The following is a 17,528-nucleotide window of genomic DNA, read 5'->3' as shown; positions in this document are numbered from 1 at the left end:
TGTTACTAATATATACTTGATGCTAGCTTGAAACTTCTCCTCGAAGTCCAACTCAACCTATGAGGATCCACGCAGGTTAGAATATGTCAATGAGCTTAACTCAGCTAAAGATACCTAATTTCTTCTGAGAATTCTCTTTTTTCAATTATTCTTTTCTTAAAAACAATTATTTTTAAAATACTTAAATACCGGTTTGAAAGTCAAGAGTAATAAAATAAAAGAATTCAAACATTAATTTAAAAAATTGAAAAATAAATACGCACGTGAAATATTTAAAATCAAACCAATTGAATGGTCTAATTCATTAATAATTAAATAATTAAATAATTAAATAAATACATATATAGAGAGACAATAATTATACGACTTTTTATAAAAAGAAATAATTTCAATGTTCATCAAATATCCTGAATTTAATAATACTGATTAAACAAATATTATTTAACTACAATCTTTTAAGGATCTAATAACAACAATTTAATAATTAAGTTTTAAGACAAAAAATAATCAATTTTTAATTTACAATTAATCATAAAGATTGTGATTTTTATAAATATTTATGGTTTAATTTTAACACTTAAAAAATATTTTAATTATTTATTTAAAATATTAACTTCAGTTTTCAATACAAGTAGCAGTTCAATTTTTTAAAAATAATTTAATTTTTAAATAAATTAGTCCAAAAAAGAATGATAATGGACGGCAGAGGATGAGAATCGTCGAGATCAGTTTCAAATATGAGCCGTTGGATTTGAAGGCGTGTTTGGTCCGCGTCTTCAGCGCGTAAAACTTCACCCACGGCGCCATTAAAATTCAAACTGCCTTTATAAATTGTAATAAAATAATAATAATAATAATAATAATACAATTATAAATATTTATTGAAAATACACCAATTTATTTCCGATGCTAATTGTTTAATGTTCCATCTTAGTCGCTTATTATCTTTTTCTTAATTTAAAATTTTATTTATATTATACTTTAAATATATTTCATTTTTTTTATGGCTTAATGAAATTTGATAAATTTATTTTTAATGCTTCCATTAATATTCTATATTTTAATTTCCTTGTAAAATATTAATAAGAAAAAATATTTAATTAATCAACGAAACAAAAATATTTAAATATTATGTTTGGCGTTTTATTTTTGTGGACTTTTTGGACATTTCCCCTCTCCAAATTTCAACAACCGTAAATACGCGGTCCGTTTTTCTGCCATTAAAATCCTCTGCTCCCGTTAGGGTTCTCATCGTTCAACTCCCATTTTCTCTCTCCCTCTCTATGTTTCTCTCTCTACTTCCCATCTTTCGATACTCTCAATTCGATTTTTTCAAATTCCGATTCACTTCTTGTTTTCAATTTCCTAGTTTCGATCCAATTTTCAGCTCCTTTTGTTCATGTAAGAATGCCTGCCTCTGATTTTCAGGGTTCTTCGTCGCCGTTAGCCAACATTGGCCGTTCCATCTTCAGTATCCGGCGTGATCAAGTTCATTCAATAGAGAACGGCTCCCACGACGGCGTTTCCATGGATTCCGACCTCGATTCATTCCAGAAGCAGGTCACTCAACGGTTCCAGGACTTGTCGTCGGCTTCTGCCGATGAGATTTTGTCTCTCTCGTGGATTAGGAAGCTTTTGGATGCTTTCATTTGCTGCCAGGAGGAGTTCAAGGTCATTTTGTTTGAGCATAAGGCGGAAATTTGTAGACCGCCCATGGATAGGCTGGTTTCGGATTACTTGGAGAGGAGCGTGAAGGCGCTTGATGTTTGTAATGCGATTAGAGATGGGATTGAGCAGCTGAGGCAGTGGCATAAATCGTTGGAGATTGTACTTAGTGCTTTGGATAATTGTAGTCACAAGAAGAATCTTGGTGAGGGCCAATTTCGCCGAGCGAAGAAGGCTCTGATAGATTTGGCGATTGCAATGCTCGATGAAAACGATGCCAATTCCACGGCCATTTCTCAGAGAAACCGTTCTTTTGGACGCAACAATGGTACCAGAGGCCGCAGGTCTTTAGGACATTTCCGTTCGCTTTCATGGAGTGTTTCGCGTTCCTGGTCGGCAGCTAGGCAGCTTCAGGCAATTGGGAGCAATTTGGTTGCTCCGAGGGCGAATGAGCCTGTGCGTAGCCTTGCGATCCCTGTTTTTACGATGAACATGATATTGCTCTTTGTAATGTGGACTCTGGTGGCGGCGATTCCCTGTCAGGACCGCGGCTTACCACATTTTTCGCTGCCCCGGCAATTCGCATGGGCGGCTCCAATGATTTCTCTTCACGATCGGATTTTGGAAGAATCGAGAAAGCGGGAAAGAAGAAATGCTTGTGGGCTGTTGAAGGAGATTCATCAGATCGATAAATTTGCGCATATTATGAATGAATTGGCGGATACAGGTCACTTCCCGTTGACGAATGATAGGGAAGAAGAGGTGAGGGAAAGGGTGCAGGAGCTATCTCAGATTTGTGAAGCATTGAAGATTGGCTTGGATCCTCTGGAACGGCAGATTAGAGAGATGTTCCATCGAATTGTTCGCTCAAGAACGGAGGGGCTTGATTGTTTAGGACGAGGACATAACCCTGATTAGAGATGCTCAGATTATTGCAGATTACAGAACATCTTCAAAGTTGGCTTCCAGCATTGTGTAATGTTATGGACAACGGACGAGTATAATAAACAAAAGGGTAAGAGGCTTTTGTTTGTATTGTTCAGTGTATATTGTGCAAGGAAATTAGATACGGAATGTGACTCTCACATTCCTCAATGCTTACTTTTTTCTCTTTCCATTTTGGTGGGTTGGGGGGTTGGAGCTTGTACAATCCTATTCTGTCTATGTTACATCTTCGTTGATGTAGGTGTTCTTTGTGATATTTATTACATGGTAAATACAAACAATTTGTGTTGAGGTAGGCATATCTTTTGATGAAATTCTGCGTTATTCTCATTGGATTTGACGTCCGCTGCAATGGTTGTTTCGCCAGTTCTTTTGACTTGTGGATTGCATTTGATGCAAAACTTTTTCTCATTCTTCCATTTTGCAGGGAATTTGCTCAAAATTGTATGCTGGAGTACCCTGCTTCTGCGAAACTGACATTCGGGAGGACACACACGCGTGCACACACACACACCGTGTCTCTCTCCCTCGTCTCCCTCGCATTACAATTCTTTCAAAAAGCATCGATCGTTTAACTTTCAGTTATTTAATTCTTGGAATGAGGAAGTATGTGGCATTGACTCATGGTTGTGTGAGGAAGGATAAAGGGGAATATGAGATATACTTCAGTCGCCGGATCCATGCCATGTGAAAACTAGGAGAATATTTATGTGCCAGAAGAAGAGAGCGCCTGAGCATAAGTCGAATCTGATGCCTTGCTGCTCGAAGATTCTTTATTCTTTACGACCAATGAATGGAATTTTCCGATGGTAAATTTTCTATAAATTGTCTCCCCCCTTTGTTTCTGTGAAGATATTACTTGCTTGACCAATAGGCATACTTCTAAGTTGGTTCTGTTTTCTTCATCCGGTTAGTTCTACCTACCTGCTTTTACCCTTGATGCTTAATATTTTGACAATGCTTCTTATGAAGTCCACGCTGTTCATGCATTCCAACCGTTATAAGGTCATCCAGAAGGGTTTGAAATTCATTCACCAACTTGTGACTAGCAATGACTGCATTGAATTAGTCTAATATTTATTTTTTGGTCAAGCTCCATGTTATTGACTTAGAAAAATGTGGTCAAGCTCCTTGTAATTTCTCATCTGATATCTTTAGCCAATAGTCTTTTGTTATTCAAATTTTCGAAATTTACAGAATTTGAAGTTCTGAATTATTGTTTCTGCAAGAAATGAATGCTCTCTGCACGTTAACATAAAGTTAGTGCTTTAAAGATTAAATGTTCTCAATTAGAGCTTCGAAATATGCTAACAGCATGGGCAAAACTAGAACCTTATATATGTGTCCCTCGAATTATAATTGGTTAGCTGTCGTTAGGTGCAGGCTTTTATTGCCAAAAGTTCTTCATTGTCTTTTCTTTGCCAACTCATTCATCTCTTTATAAATGTATAATTAATGCAGTTGCTATTGTACAGGCCGTTTGTGACGCAATCCTGTAGAGCTTACCAACCGTTCGGAAGTTCCAAGTGGTGCTATTATCAGCAACTGGCCCTTTATATTATTATTATGATCGAATTTACATTTTGGGTGTCTTGCGAAAAGCTTTTATTTCTTCAGCATTTTTAACCTCTCATATTTTTCTCTCGTTTTTTACTTTTTACCAAGCTAAACACAACAATTACAAGGGATGCGACAAGAGCTGACCCTGCAATGATGATTGGAATACGCATTTTAAACTGTTTTTTCTCTTGCTTTGCCTCCTTGCTCGAATCTTGATGTGTCACCTTCTGTGGTGAATTGCATTCTTCTCTTGCTTCTTTAGTTTCATCTTTTGTTTGGGAACTTTTTCCTTTTTGATCAACTTCTTTTTCTTCATGCTCGTGTGCAGGGCTTTGCAAATATGGAATTTCTATATCTTCAGGTTCTTTCAATTCCCGAGTGTTTCTATATGTTTCCGGCTTCCCCAGCTCTGCTCGAGTATGTCGATTTCGCTTAAAATTTTCCTGCTCTTGATCGATTGAAGCTTGTGGTTGTGTTTTGACATCTGGTTTCTTTTTTATCATGGTTGCCATATCACCATTATGTTCTTTAGCATTGCCTTCTTTTTCTTTTTGATGATTGGCTGTTTCTTGTGTTGTTCCTTCCGCTACTTCTATTCCTTCCATTCTTGTAACTTTAGGGACCTTTATTTGTCCATTCATATTTTCTTTTGTGCCCTCATACTCTGTAGCTTTTGTTGCTCCTGTTTCTAGTTGTTCACTTTCAGAGTAGTCATTGGAACCTCCATCAGTATCTTCCATCTCATTGCCCTTCAGCTTCTCGATCTCTTCTGGGGTTGTTTCTGCTGCATATTCTATCTTGGAAAATGCTTCCTGCTTGGCATTTTCTCCTCCAAATTCTCCATTTCCATGAGTATCTTCAATTAATTTGGTCTCTTTGCCCGTTTCCGGAGTCTCAAGGTCTGTAGGTGTATGTGGAATCGCCTCAGCTTCAGAATCCTGAGATTCAAATGTGGCTTTGCCAGCTTCCTGTTCCTTCACTTCTTGAATTCCTACTCCAAGGATCCCCTCCTCCAATTTGGGCATCAAAATCTTCAAAATGGACTTTTCATCATTATAAGTGGCCTTGATTTCATCCAAAATCACACCATCTGGAATTCGAAAGATCTTCTTGAACCTCCTTGTCTCTGTTTCTTTCTTGTACGTCCATCTCGTAATCTCCATTTTCTGAACAGGTTGTCCCCAACTAATCTCGATCCGAGTACCGCTTCCATTGATAGTTATCACAATGTCGTCTCTTGCAAAACCTGCAACAGGAAAACGAGAGAAACGAGAGAGATGAGAGAGAGAGAGAAAGAGAAACAATGGATGGATGGATGGATGGATGGATGGATGAACGGACCTGGGAGTTTGGCAGTGAGAAGGAACATGGAATTGGTTTCATCAGAGAAGAAAGAATGAGTGGAAGTGGTCTTGAGCAAGTGAAGCTCAAAGGTTGAGGAAGGATCATCCTCTCTGGTAGGGCTGATCTTAAGTTCAAAATGTGAGGAATCATCCATTTTGTTGATGAAAAATGGATGATTTAGAGGGAGTTTTATAAGAAGGAAGAGAGTAGGGGCAGCAAGCAAAGGTGGGGTTTAGGTGAATATAATAAGTGACTAAACAAACTAATAAGTGGTTGCTTCATCCATTCATTCACATGGATTTTGCATACAACACTTATTCCTTACTTTTGAAGATAGGTTTGAAGGAGACAATGGTTACCTTTGCCTTAGCGGGAAGCTACAGCTCCATCACCATTGATGATGAGCTTAATCATTCCCCCCTTTTTCTCTCTTTCTCATCTTTTTTTATTTGATTTGATATGAAGGTAGATAGTTTGGGTGTTTGGGCTCAAGCCATAGATATTATTGACTCAAATATTTGATAAAAGAAATTCCAATAAAACCGTAGTCAATATCACTTGAGGAAAAAAGTATGACCCAACTTACCATGGGGAATGACAAAGGCAAAATACAAGATTGAGTTAGTGAAAAGTGTAAAATTTGAGAAACACAAAGACACCGATCTAGTCTGACCCCTAGCCTCGTATTTTGTGCACACCCTCGCCTTGATTGCTCTATGTAATCCTTATTTGAAAAGAATTAAAGTAGCATGAATAGGTATAAAAATGTGAATAAGTGCTTACTTTTAGTTCTTAATTTGTTCTTAAGTATCATGTCATAGGTCCATTTATTCATTTGTTCGGTGTCTTGTTCATGCTTGGGAGTTCATTTCTAAGCTACAAGCTTTTTTAGGCTATACCTTAGGTTTACGTGGTTATACTCTTTGTAAGACATTTTGTAGAAACTATTAGTGATTAAAATCTTGGTAGGTGGCTACTGCTTTATTGTGATTTAGATTTCTTGGAATGAAAACTTTTGTAGGGTGGAGGGGTATTGATAGTAGAGACTAGATAATTTATTCATGAAACATCTAATAATTTATTCCAGAAATGTCTGTATCTTTTTATAAAAATAGTTAGGTATCTTTATTTCTAAGATACCTTAATAATTTTTCTAAAATATATAGGTATAAATATCTAAATCATTTTCCTAAAATATGTATACAACGGGCTCATGTAGTTATTGGGTTTGACCCTATTAAGCTAGTGGTTATATTTTAACACTCCCCTTCTGTACAAGTTCTCATTCGTTGTACCATGTCGAAAACTCTCATGCTTATCAGTATTTAGCCCTTTTGTAAACAAGTCTGCCGCTTGATCATTTTGCTTGATCTATTGCATCTCGATTTCTTCCTTTAGGACTTTTTCTCTAATGAAATGGTAGTGCACCTCCACATGCTTTGTTCTAGCATGAAACATCGATTTTTCTACTAGACGAATTGCAGATTGGTTTGTTGCAATGAAATGGTATTGGATAGTTAATTTTCTGATACAAATCTTCATTAAGAGTTTTAGTCATGTACTTTCTTGAGCTGCTTCAGTCGTTGCTTTGTACTCTGCTTCTGTAGTTGACAATGATACTGTTGGTTGTCTTTTGCTACACTAAGAAATTGTTCTCGAATCGAGCTTGAACACATACCTAGTGATTGATCTTCGGGTATCGTGTTCTCCTACATAGTCAACATCACAGTATCCAGCTAGCTTGTAGTCTTCACTTCTTTTGTACAAAAGACCATAATCGATTGTACTTTTGACATATCGCAAGATCTGTCGAGCTGCATCCAAATGTCTTCAACTCCATTTTCAAATTCATTTGGTTGGTTCATGTAGATCTCCCGATCCAACTCTCCATGCAAGAAAACATTCTTCATATCCATCTGCCATAATTTTCAATTTTATTTGCCACAAATATTAGAGGAACCTGTACGACAGTGATCTTCACTACTGGTCTAAATGTTTAATCATAGTCTAGTCCATATTGTTGAGAGAACCTTGAAGCTATAGTCCGAGCCTTGTATCTCTCCATTGATCTATCCAAGAGACACATTATTTTGTAAACTCACTTGCAAGAAATGCGTTTGATATCTCTCGGTCTTGACACTAGTTCCCAAGTTTGGTTTTGCTCCAAGGCTATAATTTCTTCCTCCATTGCCTGCTGTCAAGCCGTATTTTGTGATACTTCTTTATATGTTTTTGGCTCTTCAACTTCGTCTTCTATAATAGTTGTATTGACATACTTTGGATTTGGCTTTTAGATTCTTTCTAGTTGTCTAAGATGTTGAGGTGCCTTTTCATTTTCACCGAGTTCACTTGATTGAGTCACTTCTTTCTCTCCAACGTTAGTGTCACTTGGCTCTCCAGACACATCAGCACTTAGCACATGTGTAAAGTTTGCTCCCCCGTCTTCTGTGGGAGAATTTCTTTAATGTTGTCCAATTCTGGTAATACTTCTTCTCTAAGGGCCACCCTTCTCCCATTGCACCACTCTGATCGTCAATCATGTGGTTTGAGTATCCTGAATCAATGATTCAGTCATCATCGTAATCGATATGCTCTCTCATCATCACCATGAGTGCTAGCTCGTTTTTTTCTATGGCACATATTGCCTCTGAATCCCATTCATCCTCCTTTTTAGAGATTTCCACATTGCTTTCAATTGAATTTTTCTTGTACCAACAATCCCGACATGTGACCCTCTTCCTGCAATTATAGTAAATACCTTCAAATCTCTTTCCTTGAAAACTCTTGTTGTCGTTCTTTTGAGCTCTCCAAGGTTGTGCAGTTCCTTGATAACTTATTTCTTTGTCACAATTTTGGTATTCGTGTGGCTTAATGTTGCTCTGACTTTTACTTGTGTAGAACGCTTCTTCTTCACTCTTCGATGAGAGGCCTCCCATTTGCTTAGCTATGACTTCTTAGCTGATTAGCAAATTTTCAAACTCTACAAGTGATGGTTAAGTGGGTTATTCTTGTACAACAATTACGAAACTTCTATATCTTGGTCGCAATCTGTGGATAGTGATTTTCTTCATTCAAGCTTCTCCAATGACGGACTTTTGGTCTAGTTCACTGATTTTCCAACAAATTGACTTGACTTTGTGGAAGTGCTGAGCAATCGTCATGTCACGTTGTGAAATTGACAACAGCTCGTACTCTAGAAGTTGTAACCTTGTATTGTTCTTCTTTGAGAACAACATTATGAACGTGTCCCATGCTTCTTTTGGTGTATTGTCATCCCAAATATGCTCTAACATCTCTTCTTCGATCGTGGTCTTCAAGGAAAATATTGCTTTGCCTGCTTTGATTCTCCATTTGTGCAATGCGCCACCTCCTTTGGCAGCGTAGTTTCACTCCCACTAGTGACCTCTCAAAGGTCTTGTCTTTGTAAATAGGACATCATGCATGTTACCCACGTGTTGTAGTTGTTATTAGGTTTCTTAATTCCTCCAATGATTTGGAAATCACCCATCGTGTTGGTTATACCTCAGTAATACCAAACAAGCTTTTTCGGCACAAAACTTGTAGAGTCACAGATTACAACCACAGAATATACTAAGAATTTCAAGAGATCAGACAACCTACACCAATCTTGTTCTGATACTAGACTTTTTTATAAAACTGTTTGTGGAAAATACTTGCACTCTTTATTACACCAATTGAGGAGAGATTACAAAATATTTTATAGAAACTACTACTCTGTGCTTGAGATTTATTGGGATTAAAACCTTGATAGGCTGGCTAATACTTTGTTGTAATTAGATTTCTTGGAATGAAAACCTTGGTGGGCTGGAGGGTATTTATCGTAGATACTAGACAAATTATTCCTAAATAGCTAATTATTTATTTCTATAATATCTAAATCCTTTTACTAAAATAGTTATGAATTTTCATTCTTAAGATAACTCAATTATTTTCCTAACATATCTAATTATTTTTATTTCTAAAATACCCAAATTTTCCTAAAATATATATACAATGAGCCAAAGATATACGAATCTCTTCCACTTTTTCTGGAGAATAAAACACATATTCAGATAATTCTCGAAACTCTTCTCCTCCAATCCCTTTGGGATTTTCTTTCAAGAGGCTCCCACAAGTTCTGATCTTGTGTTCGAGTCATAGTAAGGAAGAACTTGTGGGATATGAAGAACTTTTGCATGGTTGGAATATTTCAAGAAATTTTGCAAGTTAGGTTCCTACAAAGGTGTAGAGATTTTGCTCTCCTATTTATTGTTTTGTTTTAATTCTTAATAAAAATTAAAATGGTTCCCAATGCTTCCTCTACATGAATTAAAAGTTCATTCCCTTCAAGCTCTTTCTTGCAACATGATCTTTGAGTTTCATGAAGAAATCGATGCCAAATACTCATTGAAGTTGGAAGGATTGAGTTTCTAAGGTATCGAGGCTGACCATCGTGTCTTCTTCTCTTGTTTTGGGGGAAGACAATGATTACGTGGTTGGTTCAATTGAACTGGCCATGCCATCAACCTTCTCTCAATTTTTCTCAAATTAAACCTATTTATAACTGGTTATTAAGAAATTCTTGATGCCTTCAAAAAAATAAACTCAAAGATGGATCTACCAAAGAAAATTTGGAGCAATTCGGATACTGGGAGGTCGAGAATTGAGACCAGAACCTCAACAATAAGGTAAGTAGCTAATCTGGACTTTTCTTAAGAAATATTTGTCGGAACCACTTGGATTTCAATAAGAACTAAGTCAAATAAAATTTATAGGATTATGGAAGAATTAAATCAAGAATCAAACATTTTACTTAGAAATTAAGTATCATTGACATAATCCACTAAATGAATTCTTTTGTTCATGAATTTTTAACCTAGGCATAATATGAAATGTAAAGACTACATATAAAATTTGATTGTCATTGGATGATGTTCAGTAGCTAAACAAGTAAGTGTGAAATGATCATAATGCCCCTATGGTAACATACTTTTGGTCCATGACTCTAATGACCCTCAAATGTCATGAAACTTTATAATAGACATTATTTTATGATATAAAGATTATATAACGTTCTAGAACCATTGGATCATGTTTGGGGCTTAAACCAAGTTTAGGAACACCCTCCAAATGACTCAACGATTTAAGTATGGTCTATTTGTGAAGACATGAAGGTTTACCTCAGATTTTAAGATCTTTGGATGAAGTTTAGAACCTAAACAGTTATAAGTTAAGGCCGAAGGGAAATGACAAAACTACCCCTAATGGCTCCCTAACATGATCTTTCTATAATCTTCATGAAATATGTTATGATCTTATGACGGTTACTCTGAAATGTTGAAGGTATGTTAAGATTTATGCCTAAAGAATAACTCTTAGAGTAAATTCCTAAGAACCCAATAAATTAAGAGGTTGCTTTAAGGATAAGAACCAAGAACAAGTACCACACAAGCCCTAATTCCATTAAGACAAGAAGAATTCTAGGTATCACTCAAGGACAAAGGACCAAGGTCCACATACTCATAACTCAAGAACCCCTAAACCTCCCACAATACAATATGTTTATGACTCAGACTACACCGCTTGGAACATAAGAAGCCTTGGATGTAGGTTCAGACTGCATTGTTTGGAATGTAGGAAAACTTGGATACAAGTTTCATGTTATGTCACTTGGAATGTATGAAGCTTTGAACGAATGATTCTCTGATGCTGTTGGCTTTTTGGCCCTTAATCTCAAATTAATTAGTTAAGTGATGTTTTGATAATAACAAATCTACACTTAATTATTAGCCATGGTTATCAGTATTTTGAATTTTCCACAATATAAGGTTGGGAATAACGATTTCAACGCCTTTTTCAATCACTCAAATAAAGCTAAAACGAAGAAATTACGATTGAAACAAGATATCTAACGTGATGATGTGGTGGCTAAATTGACATCATGGATTAATCAAAGTATGACATCTAGAACTTTGGAATAGTGAAGTTTTTAATTACTTTTAAAAAATAGAAATAAATTATTTATACATCATATATCATATATCATTTGAATTATTAAAAAAAAAAAAAAATCATTACTCACATCATTTTTATTAATACTATTTATTGTTATTATATTATTATATTTACAATAAATTTTGAAATTTGAATTTAACCTTTACTCCCCTCCTTTTTATTATTATTATATTATTATATTTATAATAAATTTTGAATTTTTTATTACCGTTGCATTTATTTTTATTATTTTTATGAGTATGATATGAAACAAATATTCTTTTAATGTTAATGCTATAATTGTCTTTATGATGAATTTAATAGAGTATCTATGTGTTCTTCCGCATATGAAATTTGGTAGTAATTCATAAGGAACAAATCAAATTAAAAGATAATTCATAATTATGAACTATTTAAAATGAATGCAAATAAATCAATTGGCGATATGTTTACTATATTTATTAATATTCTAAATGCTTTAAAAAATCTTGAAAAAGTATATTCTACCTCCGAAAATGTAAGGAAACTTCTTAGGTCTTTGCCTAAAATTTGGGATGAAAAAGTGATAGACGATTTAAGAGCAAAAGATCTCACAAAGCTTCCTTTGGATGAACTTGTTGGTTCTCTCATGACACATGAGATTACCATAAAGGAGCACATGGAGGAGGAATCCAAAAAGAGGAAGAGTATAGCCTTAAAGACCATCACTTTGGAAGTGACTTCGAAGATAAAGGAGTCTTTGATGAAGATGATGTTTTTTACTTTACACGTAAGTACAAAAATTTCATGAAAAAGAAAAATAATTCAAGAAACATTTCACAAATAAAAAAGATTCAAAAGGTGAAAAGAGCAAAAACGATGAGATAATATGCTAGAACGTAAGAAGTCAGGTCATATAAGAACGAATTGTCCTCTTCTCAAATCATCAAAGAAAGCAATGAAGACTACTTGGAATGACAATGATGAAAGTGGAAATGAGGAAGAAGTACCAAATTTTTGTTCATGGCTCACCGGAGGTAATTCTTGAATCTCTTTCCTATGATAATTATTTAAAGTTTTTGAGAGATGCAACTTGATTTAGAAAAACCAGCTTCAAAAGAATATTTTTATGAAACTTGTGAAAAAACATGTATTTGATAGTGATGAGAAAAATGCATTAATGGATAAAGTTCAATTTCTTGAGCAGGACGGTTATGAAAAAGATAAATTAATTAAATTGCTCAAAGAAAATGAATCAAATAATTTACAAGAATTTGGTAAGGCGAGTTTATTAGAAAGGTTATGCTAAAAAAAATTAGATAAAATACTTGAGAGATAAGTCTTATGGTGATAAAAAAGGATTGGGTTATAGTGATGAATGATCTGTTGGCTTTTTGGCCATTGATCTCACTTTAATTAATTTAAATCAATTAATTGATGTTTTGATGATAACAAACCTACTTTTTAATTATTAACTATTTTCAGTATTTTGAACTGTCCACAGTATGAGGTCGGGAATAACGATTTCAACGACTTTTCAATTACTCAAATTAGAGCTAAAACGAAGAAATTACAGTCGATACAACATTCCTGACGTGATCTCACTATAATTAATTAATTTAAAAAAATAAAAAAATAAAAAATAAAAAAATAAACATTTCCCCATCTCTCTCCACTAACCTCTCATCCCTTCCCACAATTATCTCTCCTCTGCCATCTAAGCTGCAAAAAAAGAAACAGAAAACAACCATCGTCGTCAGATTTGAGAAGAAGTATTTGAACAGATTGCAGATTTACAACCATCGTCGTCAGATTTGAGAAGAAGTATTTGAACAGATTGCAGATTTAGAGATTTTTGTCAGTTATTACTGTAAAATTCTATCTCAGAGCTCCTTTTCCTTTATAGTTATGCTTATAAGAAATTAATTTAGGATCAAATCTTCTTTCCTATCTTACCGTATGTAATAATCAGATCGCATGTTCAATTAATTAGATTTTTTTTAGCATCGGAAGTTATAGGAAATAAGGTTAGAATCAATATAATTTTAGCTGGCAGATCCATAAATCTGTAAGATAGTAGCCAAATTAAAATTGACCAATAATATCGATTTACAGAAGGAAAATAAATATAGAAAACGATTAGAAATTGAAAACGGATCAGTAGACCTGAATTAGAGTAATATCTTATTTACAGATGTTTACAAAACTGAGAATCTGTTTACAGAATGGGAATGAAAATAATTACCATGAGGGAGGAGGGAAGATTGAGGGAAGATTTGTAACAGAATTTAAAAATATAACCGAAGATATCAGAGGGCACGAAACTCCATTAAATTCTGTCTAACAGTAAATATCAGAATTTTAACAAGGTAAATTAGAGAAATAATTGTACAGAGTTCAAACTTGAAACTGATGTTATGGGCTCACATAGGTTGGCTTGGATTTCAAAGGACGGAATCGAACTTTCAGTAAGGATATATACGTGACAACGACTTAAGCTAGCCAGGTAAGTGACCTTACTATCGGCAAGGTTATATTTGATGTTGACACGTGCCCTGTGGTTCTGCACGTGTCATATATATTGATATGTGTGAATTGTTTGAGGATCGATATGCTTCTTATATGTTATGTTATGTTATGTTATTATATGTGGATTGTATGATAATAATTATGGTACGATGTGCTCTAGGAGATGTTGGAGATAGGGTACGAGAAGGATGCACAAAACGAAATGTAACGATAGGAGTAAGATACATTGTAAAGACCCGAAATTTTCTACTTAATTTAAGGTCGCTACTGTATACATACCATAAACATCGAATACGGAAGACTTCATTTAAATTCCATAAAACATAACCTTTAACTTAAAAACACAGCCATGGACTTACGTGTTTCGAAAACATCTTTAAAACGACACAACAAAAGACCCGAAATAAAATAAATAAGCGTTTAAGTTTAAAACATCCTATTCTATCCTAAGTCTAAGAAAATAAATACCACTACCCTATGCATGTGCCATGATCTCGAGTTGCGATGCCGTCGTCAGCCGTACAGGAATGCCTTGCCTTAACCTGAAAAATGTAGTAGCACATGGCCTGAGTATTTAAAGAAATACTCAGTAAGTGACCCCACTATAGGGGTTAAATGCAACAATCACATGCAATGAAATGATGGGACCTATCTTTCGTTTCGTTTCGTTTCATTTCATTTCGTTTCGTTTCGTTTTTCCTACGGTGTAATCCTAACAGGTAATCGTGGACGTGTACCATATACTCTACACGCAGCCCACACGTGCGAGTATGGGCTCACCAGCTAGTTCGCACACCGCTGGGCCACTGTCCCTAGCCGGTGGGCATGCTCTGGGGGCCCACCGGGACCCGTTAAAACTAAAACCATCACGGCAGCGCTATGCAGGGCATAACGATCGTTGTCCTGCCATTTGGATGTACGCGTCCGTACCCTCGTGATGGGATAGGGGTATCCCCCCATATGCATGATCACACAATATGCATGAGGTCCCACTAGTCCTACAGTCATCATTTAATGAACATAACCCCGTGTCACGTTTTCATGCTTACATGTCATTCTCATTCTCATTTCGTTACATATCATACATATTCCTAGCGGGGTTATGTATCATGCAATTTACCGTATTTCATGTCATACAATTCATTAAGTTACATTCCAATACTCCTACAACAAGCCATAATCGTACAAGGGCCACACATCGTCACATGCATTCATATCACATCAACTAAGCAGCATAAATAACATACATTCACGTTCACATGATTTCGTACTTAAGCACAATAATCTAGCATACAATGTATCATATCATAACCAAGTCATAATGTAAACACTTCATAGTCATATCGTTCTCGAACTTACCATAGCCTTAACGTTCTTATACCTATCACAGACATATCATTACGTGACGTACCTTGGTTATATCGTCACAAGAACGTACCCTAACGCTATCGTTCTATCAATCTATCACAAACTTATCCCTTTCTACCCATAACCTAACCGTATTCTTTCATCAATCTCTCCTATCCATAGCACTCCGGTGTGTAACCTAACTCTAACGTTTCATGAACGTATCTTACTCCTATCGTTACATTTCGTTTTGTGCATCCTTCTCGTACCCTATCTCAAACATATCCTTGAGCACATCGTACCATAATTATTATCATACAAACCACATATTATATAACATAATATAACATATAGGAAGCATATCGATCCACAGACAATTCACACATATCAATATATATGACACGTGTAGAACCACAGGGCACGTGTTAACATAAAAAAATAACCATGCCGATAGTAAGGTCACTTACCTGGATAGCTTAAGTGGTTGTCACAAATATATCTTTAATGAAAGTTCGATTCCGTCCTTTGAAATGTGAGTCAACCTATATGAGGTCATGACATCAGTTTCAAGTTTTATCTCTATAAAATTATTACTCTAATTTACATTGGCCTTAAAATTCTGATTTTTTCTGTTGGACAAAATTTAAGGAAGCTCACTGCCCTCTTTCTGTTGGACAAAATTTAAGAAAGCTCACTGCCCTCTTTCTGTTGGACAAAATTTAAAGAAGCTCACTGCCCTGATGAAAATTCTGAATATTTCTGGTAGACAAAATTGGAAGGAGCTCACTGTCGTCTGATATTTCCTATTATTGTTAAATACTATTTAACAAATCTTTCCTTACTCTCCCTTCCTCTCTCCCTAATCTTCTTCCTCTCTCCCTAATCTTTTTCATACTATAAATAGGTTTTAAAATTGAAAGAGCTCTCACTACTGCCTGATATTTCCTTTTATTGTTAAATACTATTTAACAAATCTTTCCTCAATCTCCCTCCCTCTCTCTCTCATCTTTTTCATTCTTTAAATAGGTTTTTCAATTGGGTAAACTGATATTACTAACCAATTTCCTACGATCTTTTAGTTTATAGATTTGACACCTAGAATTTTATTGAATCTAACTTATAACCTTATTTTGTATAATTAAAATGCTAACAAAAATCTAATAATTGTATATGGATCTGATTATTACATACTGTTAAAGATAGGAAGGAAGATTGGATCCTAAATTAATTTCTTATCACCATAACTATAAAGGAAAAGGAAATCTGAGATAGGATTTTACCGTAATAACGGACAAAAATCTTTAAATCTGCAATAGCCATTGTACTTCTTTTCAGATCTAACCATTGTTGTTTTTCTGTTTTTGTTTGGCAGGTGGGATGGAGGAGAGATAATTGTGAGAAGGGACGAAGGGTTAGTGGGGAGAGATGGGGAATGATTTTTTTTTTTTTTTTTTTTTTTAATTTTAATGTTAATTAATTAATTAATTTATTATTATTATTATTTTAACTATTTTTTTTATAAAGTTTTTTTTTTATTTGTTTATTTCTTTATTTATTTTTCGGCTATTACATACGTTCATGAAATGTTAGAGTTAGGTTACATACCGGAGTGCTATGGATAGGAGAGATTGATGAAAGAATACGGTCAGGTTATGGGTAGAAAGGGATAGGTTTGTGATAGATTGATAGAACGATATCGTTAGGGTACGTTCTTGTGACGATATGACCAAGGTACGTCACGTAATGATATGTCTGTGATAGGTATAGGAACGTTAAGGCTATGGTAAGTTAGAGAACGATATGACTATGAAGTGTTTACGTTATGACTTGGTTATGATATGATACATTGTATGCTAGATTATTGTGCTTAAGTACGAAATCATGTGAACGTGAATGTATGTTATTTATGTTGCTTAGTTGATGTGATATGAATGCATGTGACGATGTGTGACCCTTGTACGATTATGGCTTGTTGTATGAGTATTGGAATGTAACTGAATGAATTGTATGACATGAAATACGGTAAATTGCATGATACATAACCCCGCTAGGAATATGTATGATATGTAACAGAATGAGAAAGAGAATGACATGTAAGCATGAAAACGTGACACGGGGTTATGTTTATTAAATGATGACTGTAGGACTAGTGGGACCTCATGCAT

The 17,528-nt window shown here is 35.1% G+C and overlaps 1 protein-coding gene and 1 non-coding gene across 2 annotated transcripts; one reads left to right on the top strand and one right to left on the bottom strand.

Moving 5' to 3' along the window:
• The first annotated feature begins 1,244 nt into the window (after window positions 1-1,244).
• On the top strand, window positions 1,245-2,924 carry LOC111784948 (protein BYPASS1-LIKE). The gene has a single exon (XR_015419878.1). It is a non-coding gene; the product is annotated as a protein BYPASS1-LIKE (transcript).
• Window positions 2,925-4,155: 1,231 nt separating this feature from the next.
• Window positions 4,156-5,668, bottom strand: LOC111785942 (uncharacterized). The gene is made up of 2 exons (XM_023666319.2): window positions 5,512-5,668; window positions 4,156-5,416 (listed from the first exon to the last, which is right to left on the bottom strand). The coding sequence occupies exons 1-2, from the start codon at window positions 5,666-5,668 to the stop codon at window positions 4,233-4,235; spliced, it is 1,341 nt and encodes a 446-aa protein (XP_023522087.2). The 3' UTR covers window positions 4,156-4,232.
• Between the last annotated feature and the right edge of the window lie 11,860 nt (window positions 5,669-17,528).

The sequence above is a fragment of the Cucurbita pepo genome, chromosome 2 (genome assembly GCF_057944985.1).
Source record: "Cucurbita pepo subsp. pepo isolate OVF chromosome 2, ASM5794498v1, whole genome shotgun sequence".
NCBI classification, from domain to species: Eukaryota; Viridiplantae; Streptophyta; class Magnoliopsida; order Cucurbitales; family Cucurbitaceae; genus Cucurbita; species Cucurbita pepo.
The sequence above is the reverse complement of the archived record's forward strand: the minus strand, read 5'-3'. Positions and strand labels throughout refer to the sequence as shown.